The sequence below is a fragment of the Staurois parvus genome, unplaced genomic scaffold (genome assembly GCF_062004578.1).
Source record: "Staurois parvus isolate SC_StPar_1 unplaced genomic scaffold, SC_StPar_1.0 ptg000169l, whole genome shotgun sequence".
Lineage (NCBI taxonomy): Eukaryota > Metazoa > Chordata > Amphibia > Anura > Ranidae > Staurois > Staurois parvus.
Genome location: NW_028317965.1, coordinates 7,196,320 through 7,222,380, shown reverse-complemented (window position 1 = coordinate 7,222,380; position 26,061 = coordinate 7,196,320). Strand labels below are relative to the sequence as shown.

The 26,061-nt window shown below is 42.0% G+C and overlaps 1 protein-coding gene across 3 annotated transcripts in view; it reads left to right on the top strand.

The window, feature by feature from the left end:
• The window catches only part of ASB3 (ankyrin repeat and SOCS box containing 3), a 279,122-nt gene that overhangs the window by 192,869 nt on the left and 60,192 nt on the right, over window positions 1–26,061 (top strand). For 2 of the 3 annotated variants that reach the window (XM_089676462.1, XM_089676463.1), the window contains exon 8: window positions 17,587–17,832. The exons of the other annotated variant lie outside the window; for it this stretch is intronic. In XM_089676462.1, the coding sequence (XP_089532588.1) occupies window positions 17,587–17,832 (246 nt within the window). The remainder of the gene's footprint in view (window positions 1–17,586; window positions 17,833–26,061) is intronic. 3 annotated transcript variants of the gene reach the window in all.

The window sequence follows — 26,061 nt, the reverse complement described above, 5'->3', positions numbered from 1 at the left end:
AAACAGGCGTTAGTGACAAGCAGCGTGTTGTGTGTTCATCCGCTGGTGATCAGAGGTTGTGCAGCTCTAACATGAAGCTGGGGAAGCTTAATAAAACTGTAGAGGAAGATGAAAGAAAGAGTGCACAAACCTTGCGCATTACCTCAATAAATAGTGACTAATTTTATTAATAAGGAAATATACTCACAAAGTGATGGTATAACAGGCATAAGTAACCATAATCCAAACAGGGTTACAGGTAAATCGAAAAGAGGGTGGGGGGGGATGAATGCTAACGCATTTCGAAGGGTGCTCCCTTCTTCATCAGAGCTGATAAAAAAAAACAAATACAGATTCCCCTCAAACTATTTACATGAATCATGGTGGTATAACAGGTGGCGATACTGTTAGATGAGCATAGCAATACACATGAAAATACTCATGGTAATACGTATAGTGATAATAATAATAATAATAATGTCAAAAATCTCATACAGAAAAGGTGCATATATAGAAAACGTACAAAAAAAAAACAAAAGGGAAAACATTTTTTTATATATAGAGAGAATCCATAGAATAAACATGTATACATATATATGTAAATGCAAAAGCACAATTGCTATTTAAAGGCTATTTTAGTCTCTATCTGCTCAACCCAGGTATCTTTTATAATAACATACACTATTTTATACTACACATAATAAAATGAACGCATCCTGTCTTTAAATTTTAAATAGCAATTGTGCTTTTGCGTTTACATATATATGTATACATGTTTATTCTATGGATTCTCTCTATATATAAAAAAAATGTTTTCCCTTTTTTTTTTTTTTTTTGTATGTTTTCTATTTATGCACCTTTTCTGTATGAGATTTTTGTTGTTATTATTATTATTATCATCACTATACGTATTACCATGAGTATTTTCATGTGTATTGCTATGCTCATATAACAGTATCGCCACCTGTTATACCATCATGATTCATGTAAATAGTTTGAGGGGAATCTGTATTTGCATTTGTTTTTTTTATCAGCTCTGATGAAGAAGGGAGCACCCTTCGAAACGCGTTAGCCTTCATCCCCCCCCCCTCTTTTCAATTTACCTGTAACCCTGTTTGGATTATGGTTACTTATGCCTGTTATACCATCACTTTGTGAGTATATTTCCTTATTAATAAAATTAGTCACTATTTATTGAGGTAATGCGCAAGGTTTGTGCGCTCTTTCTTTCATCTTCCTCTTCAGTAGTCCCAACACCTGATTGATGTGCCGCTCGTTGTGGAAAACTGCAACGGTGCCTTCTCCCCCTCCCTTCAAAGACGTGAAAAGTGTCCTTTACCAAGTGGTGCTGTTGCAGGTAGCCGTTGTGCTGTTCATATGCGTATGCAGCTACATGCATATGGCTCTTGTCTTTGAACTGTGTTCTACGGTGTATGGATCCCGGGGCTCAGTCCTGTTTGTTTTTACACCCCGATTCTTTTAACACCTACACAATGTTTTTGCTGCTGTGCTATTTTTGATATATTTATTTTTTCATTGATATGTGACCTTCTGTTTGTTTTTTTATTGATCCCTAAAAGAAAAGAAAATATGTTTGTAAATAAAGAATGCACAAAAAAAAGATCATTAGGGTTGTGCTGCTGGCTTTGCCAAGTGGCATTGATCCTGGGACTGTGCAGGCACCATCAAATAGAAGGTCAATCAGCCACAGCTGATGGGATATGCTATCCTTAGAAATTGAAAGTGAACAGCAGAGAAGAAGCTGTAAAGCAGCCTTTCTCAACCTTTTCTACACAGAGGAACCCTTGAAATAACTTTCAGGTTCCAGGGAACATCTGTCAATAATTAAAATATCTACAACTCATGATACATTAGTATGATGGTCAATGGGAAGAATGTTCCTTACACTCGTGGTCATACCCCCTTACAGATAGCTAAAAAGAACAATAGTGTCAGTGGGAAGTTATCAGAGAGGCAGAAATTGCTCATTGTTCAAGGAACCCTTAGCAACCTCTGGAGGAAGCCTAGGGTTCTATGGAACCCTGGTTGAGAAACCCTGCTGTAGAGCATTCAGGGAATCCAGGAATTTGTGAAAAGAGATGGACAGCAGAAAGGCAGCGCTCACAACCTGAAACCCTATGAACCTCCAGCAACCCCTGGAGGAACCTTAGGGTTTCCATGAAAGCCTGGTTTAAAATGGCTGTGCTAGAATGTGCAAAGTTGGATGAGAGCTCTTAGAACTCCCCCAGGGCACAGGAACAGAGCCAGGATTTATGGCAGGGAGAACTCACGGTTGGAGCATTCCAATGCATAAGAAGCCAGGAGCTGATTCAGACCACCATGCTTCGCCTATAACTAAAATAGGAAGATTGGGTGGACTCTCCCCTTAATTTTATGTATAGAAAAGATACTAACTAAGATTCCCATCTGGACAGTTTGGTTAGTTAGGCATGATTAGTGAAAACGAAAACTGCTGAAATAATAAAATAAATAAAAACAAAACCTACTGACAAACAAAACTGAAAAGACTGTTCGTAGATCTGTTTTGTTGGAAGCATTTTAAGCTGCGAGTCATCCAGGTCTTTTTGGTGTTTGATCTGCTGTTTATTGTAAAAATAAATGCTAGGTATCAATAACCCACACTGGGGTAGTTCTTAGGATAGCTTCAGCTGAAAAATCAGATTAGTTAGGACTCATTTGTTCAGCATTTGTCACCGCGTATCATTGTTCTTGTTTGTTTTCTTTGTCATTAGGTATGATTGCTGAATTCTATCGACTGCTAGTGGCCGCTTTCTCCGCTGCTCTTTGTTATTTAGGGCAGAGGATAGTGTGAACTGAATAACAAACACCGGAGCCAGACTCTGAGACGGAATATATTGTCATTCTACGTGAGATCTTGGTGGTTGCATGGAACTGAGGCTCACTGCTACTCACTAATTAGACACAGCAAATCTTAATGGGTTGTTTTGACCCGTAATAGAGTCGGAGAGCTAGATTTAGGTCAGCTCTGTAGCCAGTGGTGTTCTGGCCATTTGACAATTAAAACAGAATTCTACTAAGCATTATTTACATGTGTACTAATTGCAGGGAGAAAAAAAACTGCATTGCATTGGGAAAGGTAAAAAAATATGGGGTTCTCATGCCTCTAACAAGCATCCATGGGTAAAAATAATAATAAAAAAAAGCTAGGAGCTATGTGTGACATCTATTCTTCCTGAACACACCATAGATGTCAGATATGAGGGTGGAAAAACACACAACACAGTTCTTTACCCCCTTTATGACCAAGATACTGGAATTTATTTAAACTATTAATGGTGGTGACCAGCGACTTATAATGGGACCGTGATAGTGCAGCTGGCAATCTGACACTAACTGATGCTGGGGGGAACTGTCTAACTTCCACTGACATCACAATTGACATTATTTCAGTAATAATACTATAAACTGTCACTGTACTAATGACACTGGCTGGTAATGGGTTAACATCTAGGGCAATCAAGGGGTTAAATGTGTGCCTAATTATGTGTAAAGTGTGCTGCTTTTTACTAAGAGATCTCTTAGTTTCTCATCCCTTCTTTGCAGAAACCATTCCCTCTGTACAGATCCCTGTGTTGATTGTCAACACAGAGCTCATGGGTGCAATTGTACACAGCTGATCAACAGGTCCCGGCTGTGAATCATTGGTTGGGACTTGCTGACAGGCTCCCGTTGTGTACACTCCGAAACCCAGGAACAGGCAGTAACATACGGGTGCGTCGCTTTGCCTCTGTGGACTGCCTGTCCGCAATACACTGCGGGTGGGTGGTCTCCAAGTGGTTGAAGAGGAAGAGTCATTTTTTTCTTTTGTGTGGGATAAACATGAATGGGATCTGCCCAAAGCAGTGTTCTAGCTCCCCCTCCCAAAAATTAAAAGTCAGAAGCTACAAATACTGTCCAGGGATCCAGCGGTGTCCTCACCCCGAGACGCTTCTTCAGTCAGCTATTGGGTGCTGGTGCCACCATCTTGACTAAGGAAAGCCTTGCGGATTCACAACCGGTCTCCTACTGTGCATGCGCAAACCGCGCTGCGCTTTGTGAATGGGCTGCAGTCCTCTGGGACCTGTGAAGTGTCCCAGAGGTCTTCAAGGGGAAGGAGGGGGACCAAACTACCGGCTCAGATCTTGAATTGAGCCAGAAGTGGGAGCGAGTACCTGTCAAAACCAAGTACTTGTTCCCTTCTCCCCCCAAAAGGTTTCCCCCTTCATCTGATATTTTCCCCTTTGCCACACTGTCACGCTACTTTATTTGCTTACCCGAATCCTAGGAATTTGCAAGGTACCTCCATGTATGTGACCTTCTCCATTTTCTCCCATGATGCAATGCTCAGTACCAGAGCAGCCAGTCAAATTAGGCCCAACCATAGTCACATGGGCGTGGGGGGTGATCATTAGCCCTATGTAAATTCCAGCACACAGCTTTCTCGGGGCTTTTAACACAGAACTCTGTTATGTGAACAGGACTATGGACGAGCACAGTGGTCAGTAGGGTGATAGCTGGGCTGTCATGTCAACCTGTCACTTTAGCCTTCAGGTTCACTTTAAAGCTGAAGTTTAGTAAAAAACTAATTCTTTCTCTATCCATCATCCTTAGAAGGCTACAGAATGTTTACAGAGATGGCACCATTGACCAGAGCAATAGGCACAGATGGAGGAAGAAGTTTAACCGCTAGCCTACAGGGCACTTATACCCCCTTCCTCCCCAGGCCAATTTCCAGCTTTCAGCACTGTCACACTTTGAATGACAATTGCGCGGTCATGCAACACTGTACCCATATGAAATTTTTACAATTTTTTTGAGACAGATAGAGCTTTCTTTTGGTGGTATTTAAACCTCTGGTTTTTTTTTTTCTTAAACAAACCAAAAACCACTGAAAATTTTGAAGAAAAAAAATCTTTTTCTTAGTTTTTGTTATACAGTTTTGTAAATAAGTGATTTTTCTCCTTCACTGATGTGCGCTAATGAGGCTGCAGTTATGGGCACTGGTAGGCTGCACTGATGGACACTGATAGGTGGCACTGATGGGCACAGATGAAGAGGCACTGGTAGGTTGCACTGATGGGCATTGACAGGCATCACTGATGGGCACTGAAAGGCAGCACTGATACATGACACTGATATATGGCACTGATAGGCAGCACTGACTGGCACTGATAGGCGGAACTGACTGGCACTGTTAGGTGGCACTGACTGGCACTGATTGGCAGCACTGATAGGTGGCACTGACTGGCACTGATAGGTGGCACTGATTGGCATTGATAGGTGGCACTGACTGGCACTGAAGGGGTGACACTGAAAGGCAGCTCAGATTGGCACTGATATGTGGCATTAATGTGCACTGGTATGCACTGATACGTGGCACTGATGGGCACTGGCACGTGGCACTTCTGGGGCCACACTGATCATCAGGGCACACTGATCATCAGTGCCCTGATGATCAGTGTACATGTCTCCTCCGCGGAAAGCCGATTACCGGCTCTCCTCTCCTCTTGAGCTGTCAGCGTGACAGCTCCAGAGGAGAGAAATGCCGATAACCGGCATTTCCGTGTTTACATGTGATCAGCTGTGATTGGACACAGCTGATCACATGACCGAACCGACATCATCGGCTCTTTCCGTGATCCGCTTTGTCCGAGGGAACACAGCGCACCGGCGATTGCCGCGCTCCGTGAGCCGCGCATGCGCAGTGAGAATGGTAGGACGTCATATGGCGTCCTATCAGAAACGAGAGAACCACCTTGCGCCCGTCTTTGTACTATAGGGCGGGCGGAAGGTGGTTAAATGGTGTCATTCTGTAGCTTTCTATGAATGTCGGACAGTCTGCACCCCTCCTTCATCAAGAACTCAATGACGGCACATTGCTTCTGCTTGGAATCCATTATTTACCTGCAATGGAAAAGGAGAGGAAGAGTTACTATAGAGGAAGAGTTACTATAGAGCAGTGGTTCTCAACCTGTGGGTCGCGACCCCTTTGGGGGTCGAACGACCTTTTCACAGGGGTCCCCTAAGACCATCAGAAAACACATATTTCCGATGTGTAAAGAGCAGCTACTTTGTAGAAAGCAGCTGCTGTGTTGAAAGCAGCTACTCTGTTAAAAGCAGCTACTGTGTTGAAAGAAGCAGTATTGGAGGTAAAAACGACACTTCATGAATTATAATTACTGGGTAAATAATTTTATGGTTGGGGGTCACCGCAACATAAAAAACTGTGTTAAAGGGATGCGGCATTAGGAAGGTTGAGAACCACTGCTATAGAGGAAGAGTTACTATAGAGGAAGAGTTACTATAGAGGAGGAGTTACTATAGAGGAGGAGTTACTATAGAGGAGGAGTTACTATAGAGGAGGAGTTACTATAGAGGAAGAGATACTATAGAGGAGGAGTTACTATAGAGGAAGAGATACTATAGAGGAAGAGATACTATAGAGGAAGAGTTACTATAGAGGAAGAGTTACTATAGAGGAAGATTTACTATAGAGGAAGAGTTACTATATGGAAGAATAAATCCCCTCTAATGTTGGGTGTCCTACATGTGTAGATGTTGCTGCGTTATTTAAAACTATTAGAATACTTTTCACATTTTAGAAAGGGGTGTCCTTTTAAAATGGTGGACAGTCTTGAGGCACCCCATTTTAGAATGGGGTGCCTCAAGACTGTCCATAGTTTTAAAGGGTGCTCGGGAGCTGTACATAATTTTAAAGGGTGTCTTGACTGAAAAAAGGTTGAGAAACACTGGTCTACCGGTAGAACTGTTTAGACTTCTAAATATGATATTTTGAAAATGTTATCTCAGTTTCCAAAGCTGAGAGAGCTGCTATTATGCAGATGAGTCAGCTTCTAAAACCTATCAGAATAATTTGTTGTCTGTGACCATCATGCTTTAAAGTTGACCTGTCATGAAAATTTCCTACTGCACCCGATTTAAAAGGGCACATGTCAGCATTACCAAAACAAATTATTAAAAAAAATACCACTTTCTGCCATGAATAAAAAGCTCCCTCATCTGACCTAAAGGGAGGCAGTCTGTCTGGTAAACATGCAGCGAGATAAGAGGCTCAGCAAGACAAAACTAGGAAGCCCAGCGAGGACATGTAATAGACAAATACAGCCAGCCCTGTATAAATGTATTACTATACTTTATTCATAGAAGCAAGGTTTCATAAAACAAGAAAACATTTAGAGTAGACTGCAGATAAACAGGTACAACTTTGCAGGAGGATTTGTTTAATCTTTGTGTATACCCTGAGGCCAGTCACTTCACTGGATTTACGCAAGGGTGTACACCCCCTTAAAAAAAAAGTTATGCCCACTTTTGCATTACTTTAGGTACAGTCCTTGTTCTTTTTCTCAAAAATTTGACTAAATGAAGAATTAAAAAAAGAACTCTGATCTAACTAAAAACTGCTTTATAGAGTCTACTGGCAGAACTGTTTAGATCTCTAGATATGATCTTGTGAAAATTGTATCTGTTTCCAAAGCTGAGAGAGCGGTTATAATGCAAATGAGTCAGCTTCTAAAACCTATCAGAATAATTTGTTGTCTGTGACCATCATGCTTTCAAGTTGACCTGTCATGAACATTTCCTACTGCACCTGATTTAAAAGGACACATGTCAGCATTACCAAAACAAATGATTAAAAAAATACCACTTTCTGCCATGAATTAAAAGCTCCATCATCTGACCTAAAGGGAGGCAGTCTGTCTGGTAAACATGCAGCGAGATAAGAGGCTCAGCAAGACAAAAATAGGAAGCCCAGTGAGGACATGTAATAGGCAACAACAGCCAGCCCTGTATACAGTGGGTATAGGAAAGGATCAACCCCCCTCTTTAAAAATAATCACATTTTGTAGCTTTGCAGCCTGAAATGATCTTTATCCTGCAGATCTTTTGACAGTGACTTGCCACCCATAGTTGATTGTTTGCTTCTGTTGCACTATCAGGGACTGAAATGCTCCAGAAAAGCTCTTTTCATGCAAAGCTAATCTAAATGATCACAGCTGAAAGTCAAATGGCTTTGTGTGCCATTGAGAAGGTGATTAGCTACACCAGATTGAGTTTACAAGTCATTTTTAGGGGGGGGTGATTCTTTTTCCAAATCAGTGATTCTGTTTTTGAACATGGTGCTCTATTTTGCACTTGGATGTTGCAAGTTGCACTGAGTAAATACTCAGGGACTGAAATGCTCCAGGAAAGCTCTTTTCATGCTGAGCTAATCAAAATGGCCCTAGCTGATCTCAATTGAAAGTCAAATGGCTTTGTGTGCCATTGAGAAGGTGATTAGCTACACCTGATTGAGCTTACAAGTCATTTTTAGGAGGAGGGTGATCCTTTTTCCAACTCAGCAAAAATGTTTTTGAATTTTTAAAAATTTTTTCTGACATGTTAGTGTTATATCTTTCACTTGGACGTTATACATTGCACTGAGTAAATACAGTTGGATAAAACAAAAACTGTGTCTGTCTTCATTTCAGGCTGCGAAGCAACAAAATGTGATTATTTTAAAGATTATTTTCTCTACTCACTGTATATATATTACTTTACATTAGTCATGAAAGCAAGATTTATTAAAACAAGATTATTTAGTTAAACTGAAGCTTAGCTAAAAGAACAAACTTTTTTCCTCTCTTTTTTTACTTACCTATAACGAAGTGTGCCTTATGATGTTCAAGTTGCTGAATTCTGTGGAACTCTTCGCTACAGAGCTGCCCTGTCCTCTTCCTGCTGCTGAACTTCTGGCGCTGTGGGGGTTAACAGCTTTAGGTCTCCAGGCTCAGCTGCTCTAAGTCTTCGGTCACACCAAATCTGACTTTGAAATCGTGTGACTTCGCTTGAATTCCAAATGCACACGTTCCTGCGTTAAAAATGGCGGTGTGTATAAGTGGGTGCTGCAGCGACCGTTGGCTGGAACCGAACAAAATCAGCAAGGTAAAATGTCACCAGCACACCGAGGATCGCCAATATGGGTCCAAAGGTTTTAATGAACGATCACATAGTTAGAGCAAGGCCTTGCTGGATCCTTTGTGATCGTTCATTAAAACCTTTGGACCCATATTGGTGATCCTTGGTGTGCTGGTGACATTTTTCCTTCGCTTGTATTCAGTCTGACTTCATGTGCGACTTCATGTACAGATGTCTACGTAAGCCGCACCTAAAGTTGAAAAAAGTAGCACATGAAATACTTTCAAAATCAGTGCGACTCTGATGGAGTTGGGATTGCACAGATATGACCGCTTCCAATGCAGACAATAGGGTGCGACTTTTGATGTGATTTGAAATGATCAAATCGCATGACAAGTCGCACCGGTGTGACTGAGGACATAAGATCATTCGAAGTGGCCATGTCCCCTGCACCCCCCTCTGCCTTCTCCTCCTCCATTGAGAAAAGCAATTTTTTTGATTAGAACAATAAAGAATCAAGCGAGCGCTTACGATAGCAGCTGCGCACTGAAAAGGAACCACAAACCTTAACAAATCAGACAATATAAAAACGAGTGCCACGCTCTACAATGTATAAAGTGCAGATAATATACAATAAACTGTATTGATATATCGTCCTGATTAAAGACAGCAATATAATATCTAAATAGGAGGATGCTCCAAGTGATGTAATATATCTCAAATGACCGTGACAGTCCGCCCTGATGTTGATGGACAGATATCTATATCCCGATGTGCATCAAAATAATCCGGTGATGTGAGGTTCCCTTTAAGGTACAGCCTGGGAGTGGATCCTCTCCTTTACAGATGTGGGTGCTAGAGATGTCCCTCAACCTTGCCCTCAACTGGATATGCTGTGGTAGGATCTGGTCAAACAGGCTCCCCCCTCTCTGGTCCTGGTAGAATACCTGGGATCCGGCTCACAATGGCTCCATGATAGAGTAACTGTGTGCAGATCTGTGCCGAGGAGAGGATCCAGTCCCAGGCTGTACCTTAAAGGGAACCTCTGCTTCTGGCATACTTGACCTATACGCATTAAGATTGCGCTTCCGGTGAGTGGGCAATCTTTCCATTGGTCGCACATCACCTGATTATTTTGATGCACATCAGGATATAGATATCTGTCCATCAACATCAGGGTGGACTGTCACTTGAGATATATTACATCACTTGGAGCATCCTCCTATTTAGATATTATATTGCTGTCTTTAATCAGGACGATATATCAATACAGTTTATTGTAATTTTTTTGATTACACTGCCTGTATCACGATTGATTGCAGTGTAGTCAGTAAAGGAAAGGCTGATACACACAGGCCAAATATTGTCCGGAATCGGCCAGTTCAACAGAAATCTGCTGACATTCGGCCCTTGTATACAGCCAGTCTGTCCAACAGAAGCCGGTCCAACAACCAGCTTTCATAATCCGGGCATGCTGAAAAACCAGCATCCGATCAGTGTTTCCATGCAAAGGGCTATGAGCATGGACTGGTGGGGGGATGGGGGCAGGGTCCCCCTGTCAGAACACAATAGCACAGTGGGAGAGATCAGCGTACTAATGAAGCATTGTTAGTACGGCGACCTTCATGCAATTTGCTGCCTACGGATCTCTTGTTTTTCAAACTCATTTTATTTATTGGGATAATTTCTAGCCTCCTGGGTTCAACGGAACAAAAAAAAATTCCCTGGGTGTATAAGGCTTTACATTTTTCATTGGAAGAGAAGGCAGCGGGGCGGGGGTGGGGACGTGTGCCATCGGATCATCTTTAGTGCAGCTGAGCCTGGAGGCCAGAAGCTGTTAATCCCTGCAGTGCTGAAAGTTCAACAGCAGGAAGAGGACAGGGCAGCCCTGCAGTGAAGAGCTCTACAGAATCCAGTAGCCTGCACAGCATGGGACATACAGGACTTCATTACAGGTAAGTAATGTAACTAAAGCTGGAGAGAAAAAATGTTTTTGGAGCTAAACTTCAATGTAACTGTTTTCTTGTTTTATTAAACCTTGCTTCTATGAATAATGTATAGTAATACATTTATACAGGGCTGGCTGTATTTGTCTATTACATGTCCTCGCTGGGCTTCCTAGTTTTGTCTTGCTGAGCCTCTTATCTCGCTGCATGTTTACCAGACAGACTGCCTCCCTTTAGGTCAGATGATGGAGCTTTTTATTCCTGGCAGAAAGCGGTGTTTTTTTTAACACAAAAATAATAATTTGTTTTGGTAATGCTGACATGTGTCCTTTTAAATCGGGTGCAGTAGGAAATTTTCATGACAGGTCAACTTGAAAGCATGATGGTCACAGACAACAAATTATTCTGATAGGTTTTAGAAGCTGACTCATTTACATTATAAGCGCTCTCTCAGCTTTGGAAGCTGAGATAAAAGTTTCACAATATCGTATTTAGAGATCTAAACAGTTCTGCCAGTAGACTCTATAAAGCAGTTTTTATTTAGACCCGAGTTCTTTTTTTAATTCTTCATTTAGTCAAATTTAGAGAAAAAAGACAAGGACTGAACATAAAGTACTGCAAATGTGAGCATAACTTTTTTATAAAAGGGGGTGTACACCCTTGCGTATACCCAGTGAAGTGACTGGCCTCAGGGTATACACAGAGATTAAACACATTCTCCTGCATAAGTTGTACCTGTTTATCTGCAGTCTACTCTTTTTCTACATCTGTTCAAATGCTGAATTTATAAAACTCAGAAAACAGGATGAAGAGCTGAAATTACACACTGCAGAGCTCAGTGAGGAGAGCTCTGAGAGCTGATTGGAGGGAAGAGACACACCCTCCGTCACACAGCTCCATAGGAACAGAGCTTAGGCTGTCAATCTGATGGATGTCCCTCCCCTGTCACCTCTTTTCTCTTGGTGTCAGGAAAACGTGTCAGAAGTGATTCATGCTGATAGCAGAGGAAGGAGGCAACACACAGAAATGACACTTAGTGCTCTTAACTGAGACAAGTACACACTATAGAGGGATATGCTTTGCTAATATTTCATGTGTGAGGTTCACACAATAAAACTCAGCAGCTACAAAAACCTGCTGACATTTAAAAAAAACTGCTGCTCACCTGTCCCTCGATCCTGCAGTGTGCTCTCCGCAGCCAGGTACACCGGCCATCCTCGCTCCCCGGCACCGGCATCTTAAGTGTGGGCACTCGGCTGTGACAGCTTGTTTACAGCCGGGTGGCCACTGCACATGTGTGTGCATTGTGAATGGTTCCGCAGTTTTCTGGGACCTGTCATGTGTCTTGGAAGACTGCGGGGGGGGGGGGGTGGGGGGGTGTAGAAATTCTGCTTCCAATTGCCTAGGCAGTCAGAGCAGAAGTGGAAGCAGGTACTTGTCAAAATCAGGTACCCGCTCCCCACAGGTGCCAATTCCTAATGGGCACCGGGGGATGAGTCGTTCTTCTTTTTCATTGCTGTGAAATAATGGGTTCCAAGCAGAACCAATATGCTGTTATTGCGGTAAATTTACTAAAAGTGGAGAGTGTAAAATCTAGGGCAGCTGTGCATGGCAGCCAATCAGCTTCTAACTTCAGCTTGTTCAATTAAGCTTCGATAATAAAACCTGGAAGCGGATTGGTTTCTATGCGCAGGTGCACAAGATTTTGCACTCTTCAGTTTTAGTAAATCAACCCTATTGAGTTCTTGATGGAGGAGGGGGCGCAGGCTGCCTGACATCCACAGAAAGCTACAGATTGACACCATTTAAACTTCGCCATCCATCTGTTCAGATTGTACTTGTCAATGGTGTCATCTCCATAAACATTCTGTAGCTTTCTGTGGATGTCGGATAGCCTGCACCCCTCCTTCATCAAGAACTCAATGATGGCATATTGCTTCTGCTTGGAATCCATTATTTACCTACAATGAAAAAGGACAGTTACTATAGTTAAACAGCTACTCTGTGAAATTTGAATGACCTATGTAAGTTAATAAAAAGTTTATGCCCATAATGTATTACTTTCAGAACAGCCCTTGTATATGGAAGAGAGTAAAAAGAACAAAGTTACCGTATATACTCGAGTATAAGCCGAGTTTTTCAGCACATTTTTTGTGCTGAAAAACGGCCCCCTCGGCTTATACTCGAGTCAACGTCTGCCAGGGGGGGCGCGAGGCTCCGTCAAGGGGGGCGCGTACAGGGGTGGGCAGAGGGCTGCTGTCTCTTACCTGGCTCCCACGATGATCCATCCAGGAAGCGCTGCTCCTTCCGTCACTCCGGCCACTCCCTCACTCCTGCCGCTCGGCTCCGCCTCCTCACTGGTGATTGGCTGCCAGAACTGTAGCTCAGGAAAGGTACACAGGCGGTCAATCACGGGCGAGGAGGCGAAGCCGAGCGGACCCACGAAAATCGAGTGAGGGAAAAGCCGGTAAGTGTGCAGTGCAGAGGTGCTGCTGCAACCACATATGCTGGCTGCAGCAGCACCATACTGCAACAGGGGTCAGCAAGTGTCAGTGGGAGGAATAGTGCCGCATCATTGGTGTCACTGATACTAATGATGGGGCATTATTCCTCCCACTGACACCAATGATGGGGCACTATTCCTCCCACTGATACCAATGATGGGGCACTATTCCTCCCACTGACACCAATGATGGGACACTATTCCTCCCACTGACACCAATGATGGGGCACTATTCCTCCCACTGATACCAATGATGGGGCACTATTCCTCCCACTGACACCAATGATGGGGCACTATTCCTCCCACTGGCACCAATGATGGGGCACTATTCCTCCCACTGACACCAATGATGGGGCACTATTCCTCCCACTGATACCAATGATGGGGCACTATTCCTCCCACTGACACCAATGATGGGGCACTATTCCTCCCACTGATACTAATGATGGGGCACTATTCCTCCCACTGACACCAATGATGGGGCACTATTCCTCCCACTGATACTAATGATGGGGCACTATTCCTCCCACTGACACCAATGATGGGGCACTATTCCTCCCACTGACACCAATGATGGGGCACTATTCCTCCCACTGATACCAATGATGGGGCACTATTCCTCCCACTGACACCAATGATGGGGCACTATTCCTCCCACTGACACCAATGATGGGGCACTATTCCTCCCACTGATACTAATGATGGGGCACTATTCCTCCCACTTTATTTTTTACATTGACTAGTAGGTGCCTCATTTCCCACCCTCGGCTTATACTCGAGTCAATAGTTTTTCCCAGTTTTTTGTGGTAAAATTAGGTACCTTGGCTTATACTCGAGTATATACGGTAAATAGGTGAAAGGTACAAGCCTTGTGGTATTTAGGTACATACTTGCCACTACATTGCATAGTAAGTGAAGGACCAGTGTAATTCCATTTCCATAGCATCTCAAAAACATCTGAGTAGAAATCTATATAGGGAGAATTAACAAAGAGACCACAGGATCTATTCATTTATATTATTATTTATTTCAGGTACTTATATAGCACCGTCCATTTACGCAGCACTTTACATATATATTGTACATTCACATCAGTCCCTAACCCTCAAGGGGCATACAATTTTAGGTCCCTAACTCACATTCATACATACACATGCTAGGACCGATTTATACAGGAGCCAATTAACCTACCAGCATGTCTTTAAAGTGTTGGAGGAAACCGGAGTCCCCGGAGGAAACCCATGCAGGAACAGGGAGAACATGCAAACACCAGGCAGGTGGTGCCGTGGCTGGGATTCGAACCAACGACCCTAGTACTGCCAGGCGGAAGTGCTAGTTCTGGAGAACTGACTGGGTACACCGTTGAAACTTCCTACCCAACCTTAGTACTGCCAGGCGGAAGTGCTAACAATTTAGCTGCTGTGCTGTCCAAATATGGACATTAGACTGTAAGCTTCTATGGGCAATAGGTATCATTTTTTTTTAAATAATATGTAAACCCAACATTTCATATTCCTGATATGTGCCTGCTGTGCCATGTATAAAGAAGTATCCTGTTCTTTGTATTGCTTCCTTTGTGTGAAATCCCTAGTTTTCCTGCCAGTCACTCTGCTTTCCTATAAAAAAAACTGACCAAACTAGGCATGAGAGCACAGTATGGTCAGTTCTCTAGATACAGTATACTGGAAACTCAGCCTGCTCTCCTCCAATGAGCATACTTATCCTGACATGTTCCCCCTCTGCACTGCAATTCATTGGGAAGGTCAGTTTTCTGCTGTTTCTCCTCCACCAGCTCTCTGAGTTTATTTTGCAGCTGAGAACAGAGATTATGTGATCACTTATAAAGAAGAGGGAAAAAAGAGTTTTATCATTTTTTTATATCTACACACAAATGTTTTACTTTTCATTTCTTTTTTAATCTGAATGGGTTGTTTTACAAGGTGAGGGTTTACATACTTTAACTTGAACTGCAGGGAAAATAAAAATCCACCCTTGCAGTGAGGCTGAGAGGATTAAATGCTCCTTTAGGTCTAGGGGACAGGAAAAGCAGGTTTACTGATCTGATCATGAATTTCTCTCCGTTCTTCTTGATTGGTCTCCGCAGCTTCTTTTCCCATACAGTCCAGCAGTTGCAATTCCTCTGATGTCATCAAGTACAGTGGAGGGTCTATAGCAGTGGTTCTCAACCTTCCTAATGCCCTGACCCTTTAATACAGTTCCTCATGTTGTGGTGACCCCCAACCATAAAATTATTTACCCAGTAATTATAATTCATGAAGTGTCATTTTACCTCCAATACTGCTGCTTTCAACACAGTAGCTGCTTTTAACAGAGTAGCTGCTTTCAACACAGCAGCTGCTTTCTACACAGTAGCTGCTCTTTACACATCGGAAATATGTGTTTTCTGATGGTCTTAGGGGACTCCTGTGAAAGGGTCGTTTGACCCCCAAAGGGGTCGCGACCCACAGGTTGAGAACCACTGGTCTATAGCCTTGCACTGGATCTGAGGACACCAAGGGGCAGTTCACCATTAGAGTGTAGTAGAGAGCGTTGGCTGCCGGAGGAGCAGAGGATGATTAGGTAATTAAGAGCCCATTCACACATGTGCAACTTGTCCTGTGACTTTGTGGTCCAAAGTCGCATTACAGGTCACCCCCCATGTTTTACAATGGATACCATTCATATCTGTGCGATTTCAAGTCGCAGTGACTTCAAAGTAGTTCATTCACTACTTTGCAAAAATATATATATAATATTTCAAACATACGGTAAGTCCTTATTTTCCCAAAAGGATTTTCAAAACAATGTTCCAAAATGTGCTTCCACCTAATCGTTTGGTCTTGAAAACGCCCTGTGGGTGGGGCGAAATGCATTGATGCACTTCTGTTCTGTCTTCTTGGCCTACGTCACTTCCGGTATTTGGAACGCACGCCAACTTTTGTGCAGCCATTTTTGAGGTGGAAAGCTGGTCATCCTCTACAGTGATCCTTAAAGCGTGAGATCCCTATATTTACAATTTGGAAACTTGTTCCTTTGAAGCCTTTGAGGCTATTAAACAAGGCCTGTTATTTTATTGAAACATGTGAGTGTCCTTATTCTATTGATTTATATGGTATTGAGTGGCAGTATTACACTATGTAGCCTTTCTTTCCTTGCACATTATTGAGGATTCCATGGAGAAGTAGAGTGGAGTCGATTGCTGTATCTAAGCAGGGTGAAGGCGATTTGAGTTCCTCCTGAGGGGCTATAGGATCCCTTATATCCTATGAGGCTTATTACTCACCTCCATCTGGTGAGTGCGGTCAATATTATTTTTCACATGGTGATTAGGTGGAAGCACATTTTGGAACATTGTTTTGAAAATCCTTTTGGGAAAATAAGGACTTATGTTTGAAATATTATATATATATTTTTGCACAGACATTTATTTATTTGTGATTATTTTTATGTATTTAATTTTTGCGCTGTTTTTTGTGTTATTTATTATTGGTGGTTTTCACTGGTGCACAGCTGCATAATTGTATACTTTCGTTGATTGGCGCTGGGATTTTTTTAGTTCATTCACTACTTTGGTACGACTTTCATGCAACTTGAGTGCCATAGACTGCAATGAAAACCCTCAGAAACCGTATGAAAGTTGCACCTGAATGTTATATATGCAACAGTTGTCCATTATCATTAATGAAAGCCAAAGTCGTATTCAAGCTGCACCCATCCAAAGTTGCGTCAAAGTTGCACTCCAAAGTCGTGCAACTTTGGAGTTGTACAAGAGTGAACGGAGCCTAAAACTGCCTTTTCTGGTCCCATAGATGAGCATTTAGCCGTTGTAGTGTGGGGACAGACCCACCACAAGGGAGGATTTTTCCTTTCCCTGGTAAGCGTGAATTATTCCATAAAGCTTTGTGCACTTTGCAAATGCTATATAAATATGAGAAATAAAATAGAGAAATAGTCTCTAAAATTGCCTCATCAGTTGCCTATTAAAAACAATACAGGTGATATTTGCATGTTATACAGCCTGTAGGCAGGAATGATCATAGTAAAAAAAAAAAGGAATCAGACCAAATACAATCACTTCACTAAAAGGCAGGTTTGGCTTTCTGGCAGATAAAAAATTAAGTCATCCAAAAATGCACCTTTTTTTAATTACAGGATTATATATGCGTCACATTTGTACATGTGTTTTCTTCTAAAAAAAATAATTTTTCTTGTGATTTTCAGGCACTCCAGTATGGCATTGCTACTCCTAAAACATGGGCTGAAGCTGTCAAGCTCATATTTACAGAAATGTTTAGAATACAACAATTTTCCTTTATTCCGATACTTTCTGAGCCAGCAATGCCCATTGCCCTCTGGGGACGAACTTGATGCATATAAACAGCAGTCATCTAAAAGCCATCACAAAGAATGGCTTCCACACTTGCTACTGGCCGGGCTTGATGCTGCACATTTGTTGGATGCCACATGGTGAGAACCATTATATATTTTCTACTTGTACTAGCTTCATTTTAACACTGTGGAGTGCTTTCATGTCCTCTGTGTGTAACCGGCAGGTAGGTTTGCTTTTGTTGTTTGCTTGAATAGGGTCACTTAGAGCCATGGATTTATTGAGGAATGAGGAACATACTTATTATACATAATAACTAAAGAGTCATTCATTTTTATAAATGTATAAGTGACTAATTTAAATATGTCATGCATAGTTATTTAGAAATATTTAGACCCCCTACAGTAGTATTAGCCATGGCCATTAGCCGTCTGGCTTTCCTGACTCTCACATTTATTTTTTTATTATGTCATCCCTGACGAAGTCTTGACTTAAGGCAAAACATGTTTGGCTCTGGATTATTTTGGGGAATTTGTTGAGAACTTATCATTTTTTTTCCGTTTAAATAAGATTTTATTGTGTTTTCAAAAGAAGTACATACAAAGAATGGGTAACATAGAACGTGGTCTGTGAAGTAGACAAAGAATATACTGATATCATATAACATTAGAGAAAAACCATAGGACTGCAGTTCTTGGTTGTATAAATGGTGCATCAACCTGTTGAGCCAGAAGCCCTAAATACAAAACTACAAGGGATTTATTAATTATATTAGTGTCGTCAAAAGTCAATTGTCATAACTGATGTAAAAGCAGTAACTCTAATGCAGGCCATAGACGATATAAAATTTGTGTTGTTTCTCTAAAAAAAAATTGAAGAAAAGTGAATATTAGACGGTTCAAAAAAATTAGCAGTGTTTGTATTCTTCTTTACAAACTCAAACATTCACTATATAAACTGAAAAATGTTTGAAGATTTTGCTTTCCTTTGAATCACTTAATGAATATTTGGTTGTAGTCGCACTGTTTCTGAGAACTGCTGTACATCTGTGTTGCATGGAGTCACCCAACTTCTGGCCCCTGTGATCAGGTATTCCAGCCCAGGATGATTGGACCACATTCCACAGTTCTTCTCTATTTCTTGGTTTTGCCTCAGAAACGGCATTTTTGATGTCACCCCACAAGTTTTCTATTGGATTAAGATCCGGTGATTGGGCTGGCCACTCCATAACGTCAATCTTGTTGGTCTGGAACCAAGAAGTTGCACGTTTAATGGTGTGTTTGGGGTTGTTGTCTTGTTGGAACACCCATTTCAAGGGCATTTCCTCTTCAGCATAAGGCAGCATGACCTCTTCAAGTATTCTGATGTATTCAAACTGATCCATGATCCCTGGTATGCGATAAATAGGCCCAACACCGTAGTATGAGAAACATCCCCATATCATGATGCTTGCACCACCATGCTTCACTGTCTTCACAGTGTACTGTGGCTTGAATTCAGTGTTTGGGGGTTGTCTGACAAACTGTCTCCGGCCACTAGAACCAAAAAGAACAATCTTACTTTCATCAGTTCACAAAATGTTGCGCCATTTCTCTTTAGGCCAGTCAATGTGCTGTTTGGCAAATTGTAACCTCTTCAGCACATGTCTTTTTTCCAACAGTGGGACTTTGCGGGGGCTTCTTGCAGATAGCTTGGCTTCACCTAGGCGTCTTCTAATTGTAACAGTACTCACAGGGAACTTTACACCTTCTTTCATCTTCCTGGGGCTGATTGTTGGCTGAGTCCTTGCCATTTTGGCTATTCTTCTATCCATTCGAATGGTAGTTTTTCGTTTTCTTCCACGTCTTTCAGGTTTTGGTTACCATTTTAAAGCATTTGCAGTCATTTTAGCTGAGCAGCCTATCATTTTCTGCACTTCTTTATATGTTTTCTCCTCTCCAATCAACTTTTTCATCAAGGTACGCTGTTCTTCTGAACAATGTCTGGAACGACCCATTTTCCTCAGAATTTCAGAGAGAAATGCACTGTAACCGGCATGTACAACATTTGCTGCCTTCCTTCCATAAATAAGGGCAATAATTGCCACCTGTTTTTCAAAGAATGAATGACCTCACTAATAGAACTCCACACGGCTATTATTTTGAACATGCCCCTTTCAATGAGTGATTCAATGACACAGAATCAGCAGCATGCATGTCATGACTGTTGGGTCTGTTGGATTTCTATTACTCTACTACACCTGCTAGTAAATTATTTGCCATGTAGAAATATCATTTCTACCAAAAACAGTGATTGATCCGGTTAGTGATGTCTGACTGCTATTATTTTGAACACAACTGTATGTATGCGTGTGTGTGTGTGTGTGTATATATATATATATATATATATATATATATATATATACAGTCATGGCCGAAATTGTTGGCACCCTTGATATTTCTCCAGGAAATCATGTATTTCTCACGAAACGTATTGCATTAACACATGTTTTGCTATACACATGTTTATTCCCTTTGTGTGTATTGGGACAAAACAAAAAAAGGGAGGAAAGAAAGCAAATTCGACATAATGTCACACAAACCTCCAAAAATGGGCTGGACAAAAGTATTGGCACCCTTTCACAACTGCGGATAAATAAGAATGTTACAAGCATGTGATGCTCCTGTAAACTCACCTGGGGCAAGTAACAGGTGTGGGCAATATAGAAATCACACCTGAAAGCAGATAAAAAGGAGAGACGTTCACTTAACCTTTGCATTGTGTGTCTGTCTGTGCCACACTAAGCATGGACAACAGAAAGAGGAGACGAGAACTGTCTGAGGACCTGAGAACCAAAATTGTGGCAAAATATCAACAATCTCAAGGTTACAAGTCCATCTCCAGAGAACTAGATTTGCCTTTGTCCACAGTGCGCAACATTATCAAGAAGTTTGCAACCCATGGCACTGTAGCTAATCTCCCTGGTCGTGGACGGATGAGGAAAATTGATGAAAGATTGCAACGCAGAATAGTCCGGATGGTGGATAAGCAGCCCCAAACATGTTCCAAAGACATTCAAGCTGTCCTGCAGGCTCAGGGAGCATCAGTGTCAGCGCGAACTATCCGTCGACATTTAAATGAAATGAAACGCTATGGCAGGAGACCCAGGAGGACCCCACTGCTGACACAGAGACATAAAAAAGCAAGACTACAGTTTGCCAAAATGTACTTGAGTAAGCCAAAAGCCTTCTGGGAAAACGTCTTGTGGACAGATGAGACCAAGATAGAGCTTTTCGGTAAAGCACATCATTCTACTGTTTACCGAAAACGGAATGAGGCCTACAAAGAACAAAACACAGTACCTACGGTAAAATATGGTGGAGGTTCAATGATGTTTTGGGGTTGTTTTGCTGCCTCTGGCACTGGGTGCCTTGACTGTGTGCAAGGCATCATGAAATCTGAGGATTACCAAAGGATTTTGGGTCGCACTGTAGGGCCCAGTGTCAGAAAGCTGGGTTTGCGTCCAAGATCCTGGGTCTTCCAGCAGGACAATGACCCCAAACATACGTCAAAAAGCACTCAGAAATGGATGGCAAAGAAGCGCTGGAGAGTTCTGAAGTGGCCAGCAATGAGCCCAGATCTAAATCCCATTGAACACCTGTGGAGAGATCTTAAAATTGCTGTTGGGAAAAGGTGTCCTTCCAATAAGAGAGACCTGGAGCTGTTTGCAAAGGAAGAGTGGTCCAAAATTCCGGGTGAGAGGTGTCAGAAGCTTATTGATGGTTATAGGAAGCGACTGATTTCAGTTATGTTTTCCAAAGGGTGTGCAACCAAATATTAAGTTAAGGGTGCCAATACTTTTGTCCAGCCCATTTTTGGGGTTTTGTGTGACATTATGTCATATTTGCTTTTCTGCCTCTGTTTTATATTTGTTCCAATACATACAAAGGGAATAAACATGTGTATAGCAAAACATGTGTTAATGCAATACCTTTTTTGTGTGAAATACTTGATTTTCAGGAAAAATATCAAGGGTGCCAACAATTTCGGCCATGACTGTATATATATAATGAATATTGTGCAGCACTTGGCAGTGTTACTTCAATACCAATTGCCTTACCTGCTACGCTAAATCCTGCACATCTGTTGGATGCAGATGATAACCTATATTTTGCACATATGTCCTTGATTTAAGTAGATATAAAAAGCCATCATTATTCCAGAAAGCAGTCAGGTGATAAATTCAACCAGACTTATTTAGTAATGCAGATGTTTTTTCATCCAAGTAGCCAAATGAGTTACCCATGTAGGACTAAATTCTGAAATATGTTCCCAAATTTTATTTGAGGACTGGGTTAGGGGAAGATATGGTGGGTTTGTGGCCCTACTTCAGCATTCAGACTGTCATAATCGGGGTCAGGCTCAAATGCCAGTAGCTGTAGCAGTAGAAAGGCTCTCACCAACCAGTTGGATAAGTGCAGCAGCACCCTGGCAGAGGACACAGCCTTACCTGGTCAGAGTCTAAGCACTAATTGGTGTTCATCATTCATTCTGATGGTGGAGATGGGTTTAGTTGTGTGTTAGGACCAGGTCGCGGTCCTCACCGAGGAGAACAAGCTAGGGTTCAGTACCAAATAAAGCAGGTAGGAATAGAGCAGAAGTGTAGTCAGTAAACAGGCCAAAGGTCGGTAACAGTGGTCGCAGGTTGGGATTTAGCAGGAGTGTAGTTGAGGAACAAGCCAAAAGTCAGTAATGAGTAGTAGCGGAGATATGAACGGCAGCGTAAGTGAGAAAAGCGAGATATTGGCTGGAGGGAGCACAATAATCAGGCAAACAGGAAGCGCAGAGATATAGCTTAAATAGAAAGTTCATGGGAGTCACAGAGTTCAAGGTTCAGCAGAAACAAGGCAGTATAGTATATATATATAGTCTTCTAGTATAGCAAGTAATTAATAAAGGTTTCCTGTACACGGGACATAACCTCTGTGAAGTTAAGGGATGGGGATTTCCATTCTTGGGCAATGGTTTGTTTGCTGCTTATGACCGTGTGTGTTGAGTGTTAAACTGTGACGAGGGATATTGAAGATGCCTTTTTTCATGCTGTCCCAACATCCACCCCTTATAGAGACGAAAAATATCTACACAATTTCTAATCTTTTAACATTTCTTTAAGTTTTTCATAATGGAAAAAAGCACAGTTTTTTTATCACTCCTATTCCAACCTCCAAAAAATGTTCATTGCAGAACAAAAATTACATGGTTATTCCTTGGAACAGAATTGAGAAAAAAAATAGTGCAAAATGGAGCAGCTGCCCAATCGGGTTACATCTGTCAATAAAAGCATGTTATCTAATTGGTTCCTTTGGGTATCTGTGGCAGTGTTTCCTCTTTTCTTTTTTCCAGCTTTTCTCTTTATCGGCCCCAGTGTATTCACTTAGTAATTTTGTAGTTTAACATAATGAAAAGTATAATTCAATTCTATCATTGTTTAAAACAGGCGTTCTTTTCCATCGGTCATATTACTTTTTCAGCTTTTCCAGACTTGCGTGTTTATTTTTGGTACAGCAGTTTCTACATTGGAAATTTTGCCTTATACATTTTCACCTCGAAGGCTAGGTTCACATCTGTGCGGGTGGTGCCACTGCGGATCCGCACAAAAATCCATGCAGCTGCACTACCTTCACAGAGGAATGCGGACCCGCGGGCGTGTGCCATTAGTTCTAATGGCATGCCACCCGCACTGGAAATGGCAACGGTACTGGGAACCGAGGTTCCCGTGCGGGCTGCATTTTCAGAAGTGCAGGGACTTCTTCCCTGCGTGTTCCGGGGCATGGGAGTCCATTCAAATGAATGGGGTCTCGTGCCCACGCAAAACGCAGACCGCCAGAACCACATACAGTCAGGTCCATAAATATTGGGACATCGACACAATTCTAACATTTTTGGCTCATACACCACCACAATGGATTTGAAATGAAACGAACAAGATGTGCTTTAACTGCAGACTGCAGACTGTCAGCTTTAATTTGAGGGTATTTACATCCAAATCAGGTGAACGGTGTAGGAATTACAACAGTTTGCATATGTGCCTCCCACTTGTTAAGGGACCAAAAGTTATGGGACAAATGGCTTCTCAGCTGTTCCATGGCCAGGTGTGTGTTATTCCCTCATTATCCCAATTACAATGAGCAGATAAAAAGTCCAGAGTTCATTTCAAGTGTGCTATTTGCATTTGGAATCTGTTGCTGTCAACTCTCAAGATGAGATCCAAAGAGCTGTCACTATCAGTGACGCAAGCCATCATTAGGCTGAAAAAACAAAACAAACCCATCAGAGAGGTAGCAAAAACATTAGGCGGGGCCAAAACAACTGTTTGGTACAATCTTAAAAAGAAGGAACACACTGATGAGCTCAGCAATACCAAAAGACCCGGAAGGCCACGGAAAACAACTGTGGTGGATGGCCGAAGAATTCTTTCCCTGGTGAAGAAAACACCCTTCACAACAGTTGGCCAGATCAAGAACACTCTCCAGGAGGTAGGTGTATGTGTGTCAAAGTCACCAATCAAGAGAAGACTTCACCAGAGTGAATACAGAGGGTTCACCACAAGATGTAAACCATTGGTGAGCCTCAAAAACAGGAAGGCCAGATTAGAGTTTGCCAAACGACATCTAAAAAAGCCTTCACAGTTCTGGAACAACATCCTATGGACAGATGAGACCAAGATCAACTTGTACTAGAGTGATGGGAAGAGAAGAGTATGGAGAAGGAAAGGAACTGCTCATGATCCTAAGCATACCACCTCATCAGTGAAGCATGGTGGTGGTAGTGTCATGGCGTGGGCATGTATGGCTGACTATGGAACTGGTTCTCTTGTATTTATTGATGATGTGACTGTTGACAAAAGCAGTAGGATGAATTCTGAAGTGTTTGGGGCAATATTATCTGCTCATATTCAGCCAAATGCTTCAGAACTCATTGGACGCCGCTTCACAGTGCAGATGGACAATGACCCAAAGCATACTGCAAAAGCAACCAAGGGAAAGAAGTGGAATGTTATGCAATGGCCAAGTCAATCACCTGAACTGAATCCGAGTGAGCATGCATTTCACTTGCTGAAGACAAAACTGAAGGGAAAATGCCCCAAGAACAAGCAGGAACTGAAGACAGTTGCAGTAGAGGCCTGGCAGAGCATCACCAGGGATGAAACCCAGCGTCTGGTGATGTCTATGCGTTCCAGACTTCAGGCTGTAATTGACTGCAAAGGATTTGCAACCAAGTATTAAAAAGTGAATGTTTGATTTATGATTATTATTCTGTCCAATTACTTTTGGTCCCTTAAAAAGTGGGAGGCACATATGCAAACTGTTGTAATTCCTACACCGTTCACCTGATTTGGATGTAAATACCCTCAAATTAAAGCTGACAGTCTGCAGTTAAAGCACATCTTGTTCGTCTTATTTCACATCCATTGTGGTGGTGTATAGAGCCAAAAATGTTAGAATTGTGTCGATGTCCCAATATTTATGGACCTGACTTATGTGAACCAGGGCTAAGGGATATTATTTTTTTTATACACATACCCAAATGGCAATTGTCAGTTACTGAACTGCAGGCAAACCGTGAAATTCACATTTAATATAATTCAGGGGGAAGGGCTTTGTATTTTTGTCCGTTCAGTTTTGAGATTTAGTCTGTACTCTACAGCCAGGTTGGTGACCTAGGTTTCTCTGCTGCAGTTGAGCCAGATCATCTTCCTGCCTCCAGCCTGTGGTTGCACAGTGTAGGAGCAGTATCCTGTGTAAGGTTTATCCTGATTATCTATGAATTTGACTTTTATCATAATTTTTAGTTCCATACACATTTCATATTGTTAATATGTTTTATATATACTCATATGTACACATATCTTCTATATACTCCCTTTTACTTTTTGTTCATAACATCAGTGTGTCAAGATCACAGCGTCAGACCCCTGACCTTCTCACCAAACTCGTGACCGAAGGACTGGCCAATCTGACACCGCAATGTCACATGCGTAACAATGCCACACCCAGCTGCACCCTGCACAACGATTTTCCAGCTAATTGGACCACAATCGATGTACCGGCAGCCTGAGCGATTGTTACTGGGTCAGGTTAATTACGCAATTAATTCTTCACACTGCCACCACCTCCTTTTTGTACAGAGAAAGGGGAAACTCAGCGATATCAGCTAAAACAGTATAATGGTTGAGATAATTGTCTGCATAATACGGTCACTGCAGGCCGATTATACAGAGGGTTAAACAAACACAGTAGCGTTGTCTTTAGAGGCAGAAATTCGTAAATTGCAATAAAGCGCTATAGAAACAGTTCAACACTTTCAGAAGTAAAGATTTATTACTAAAA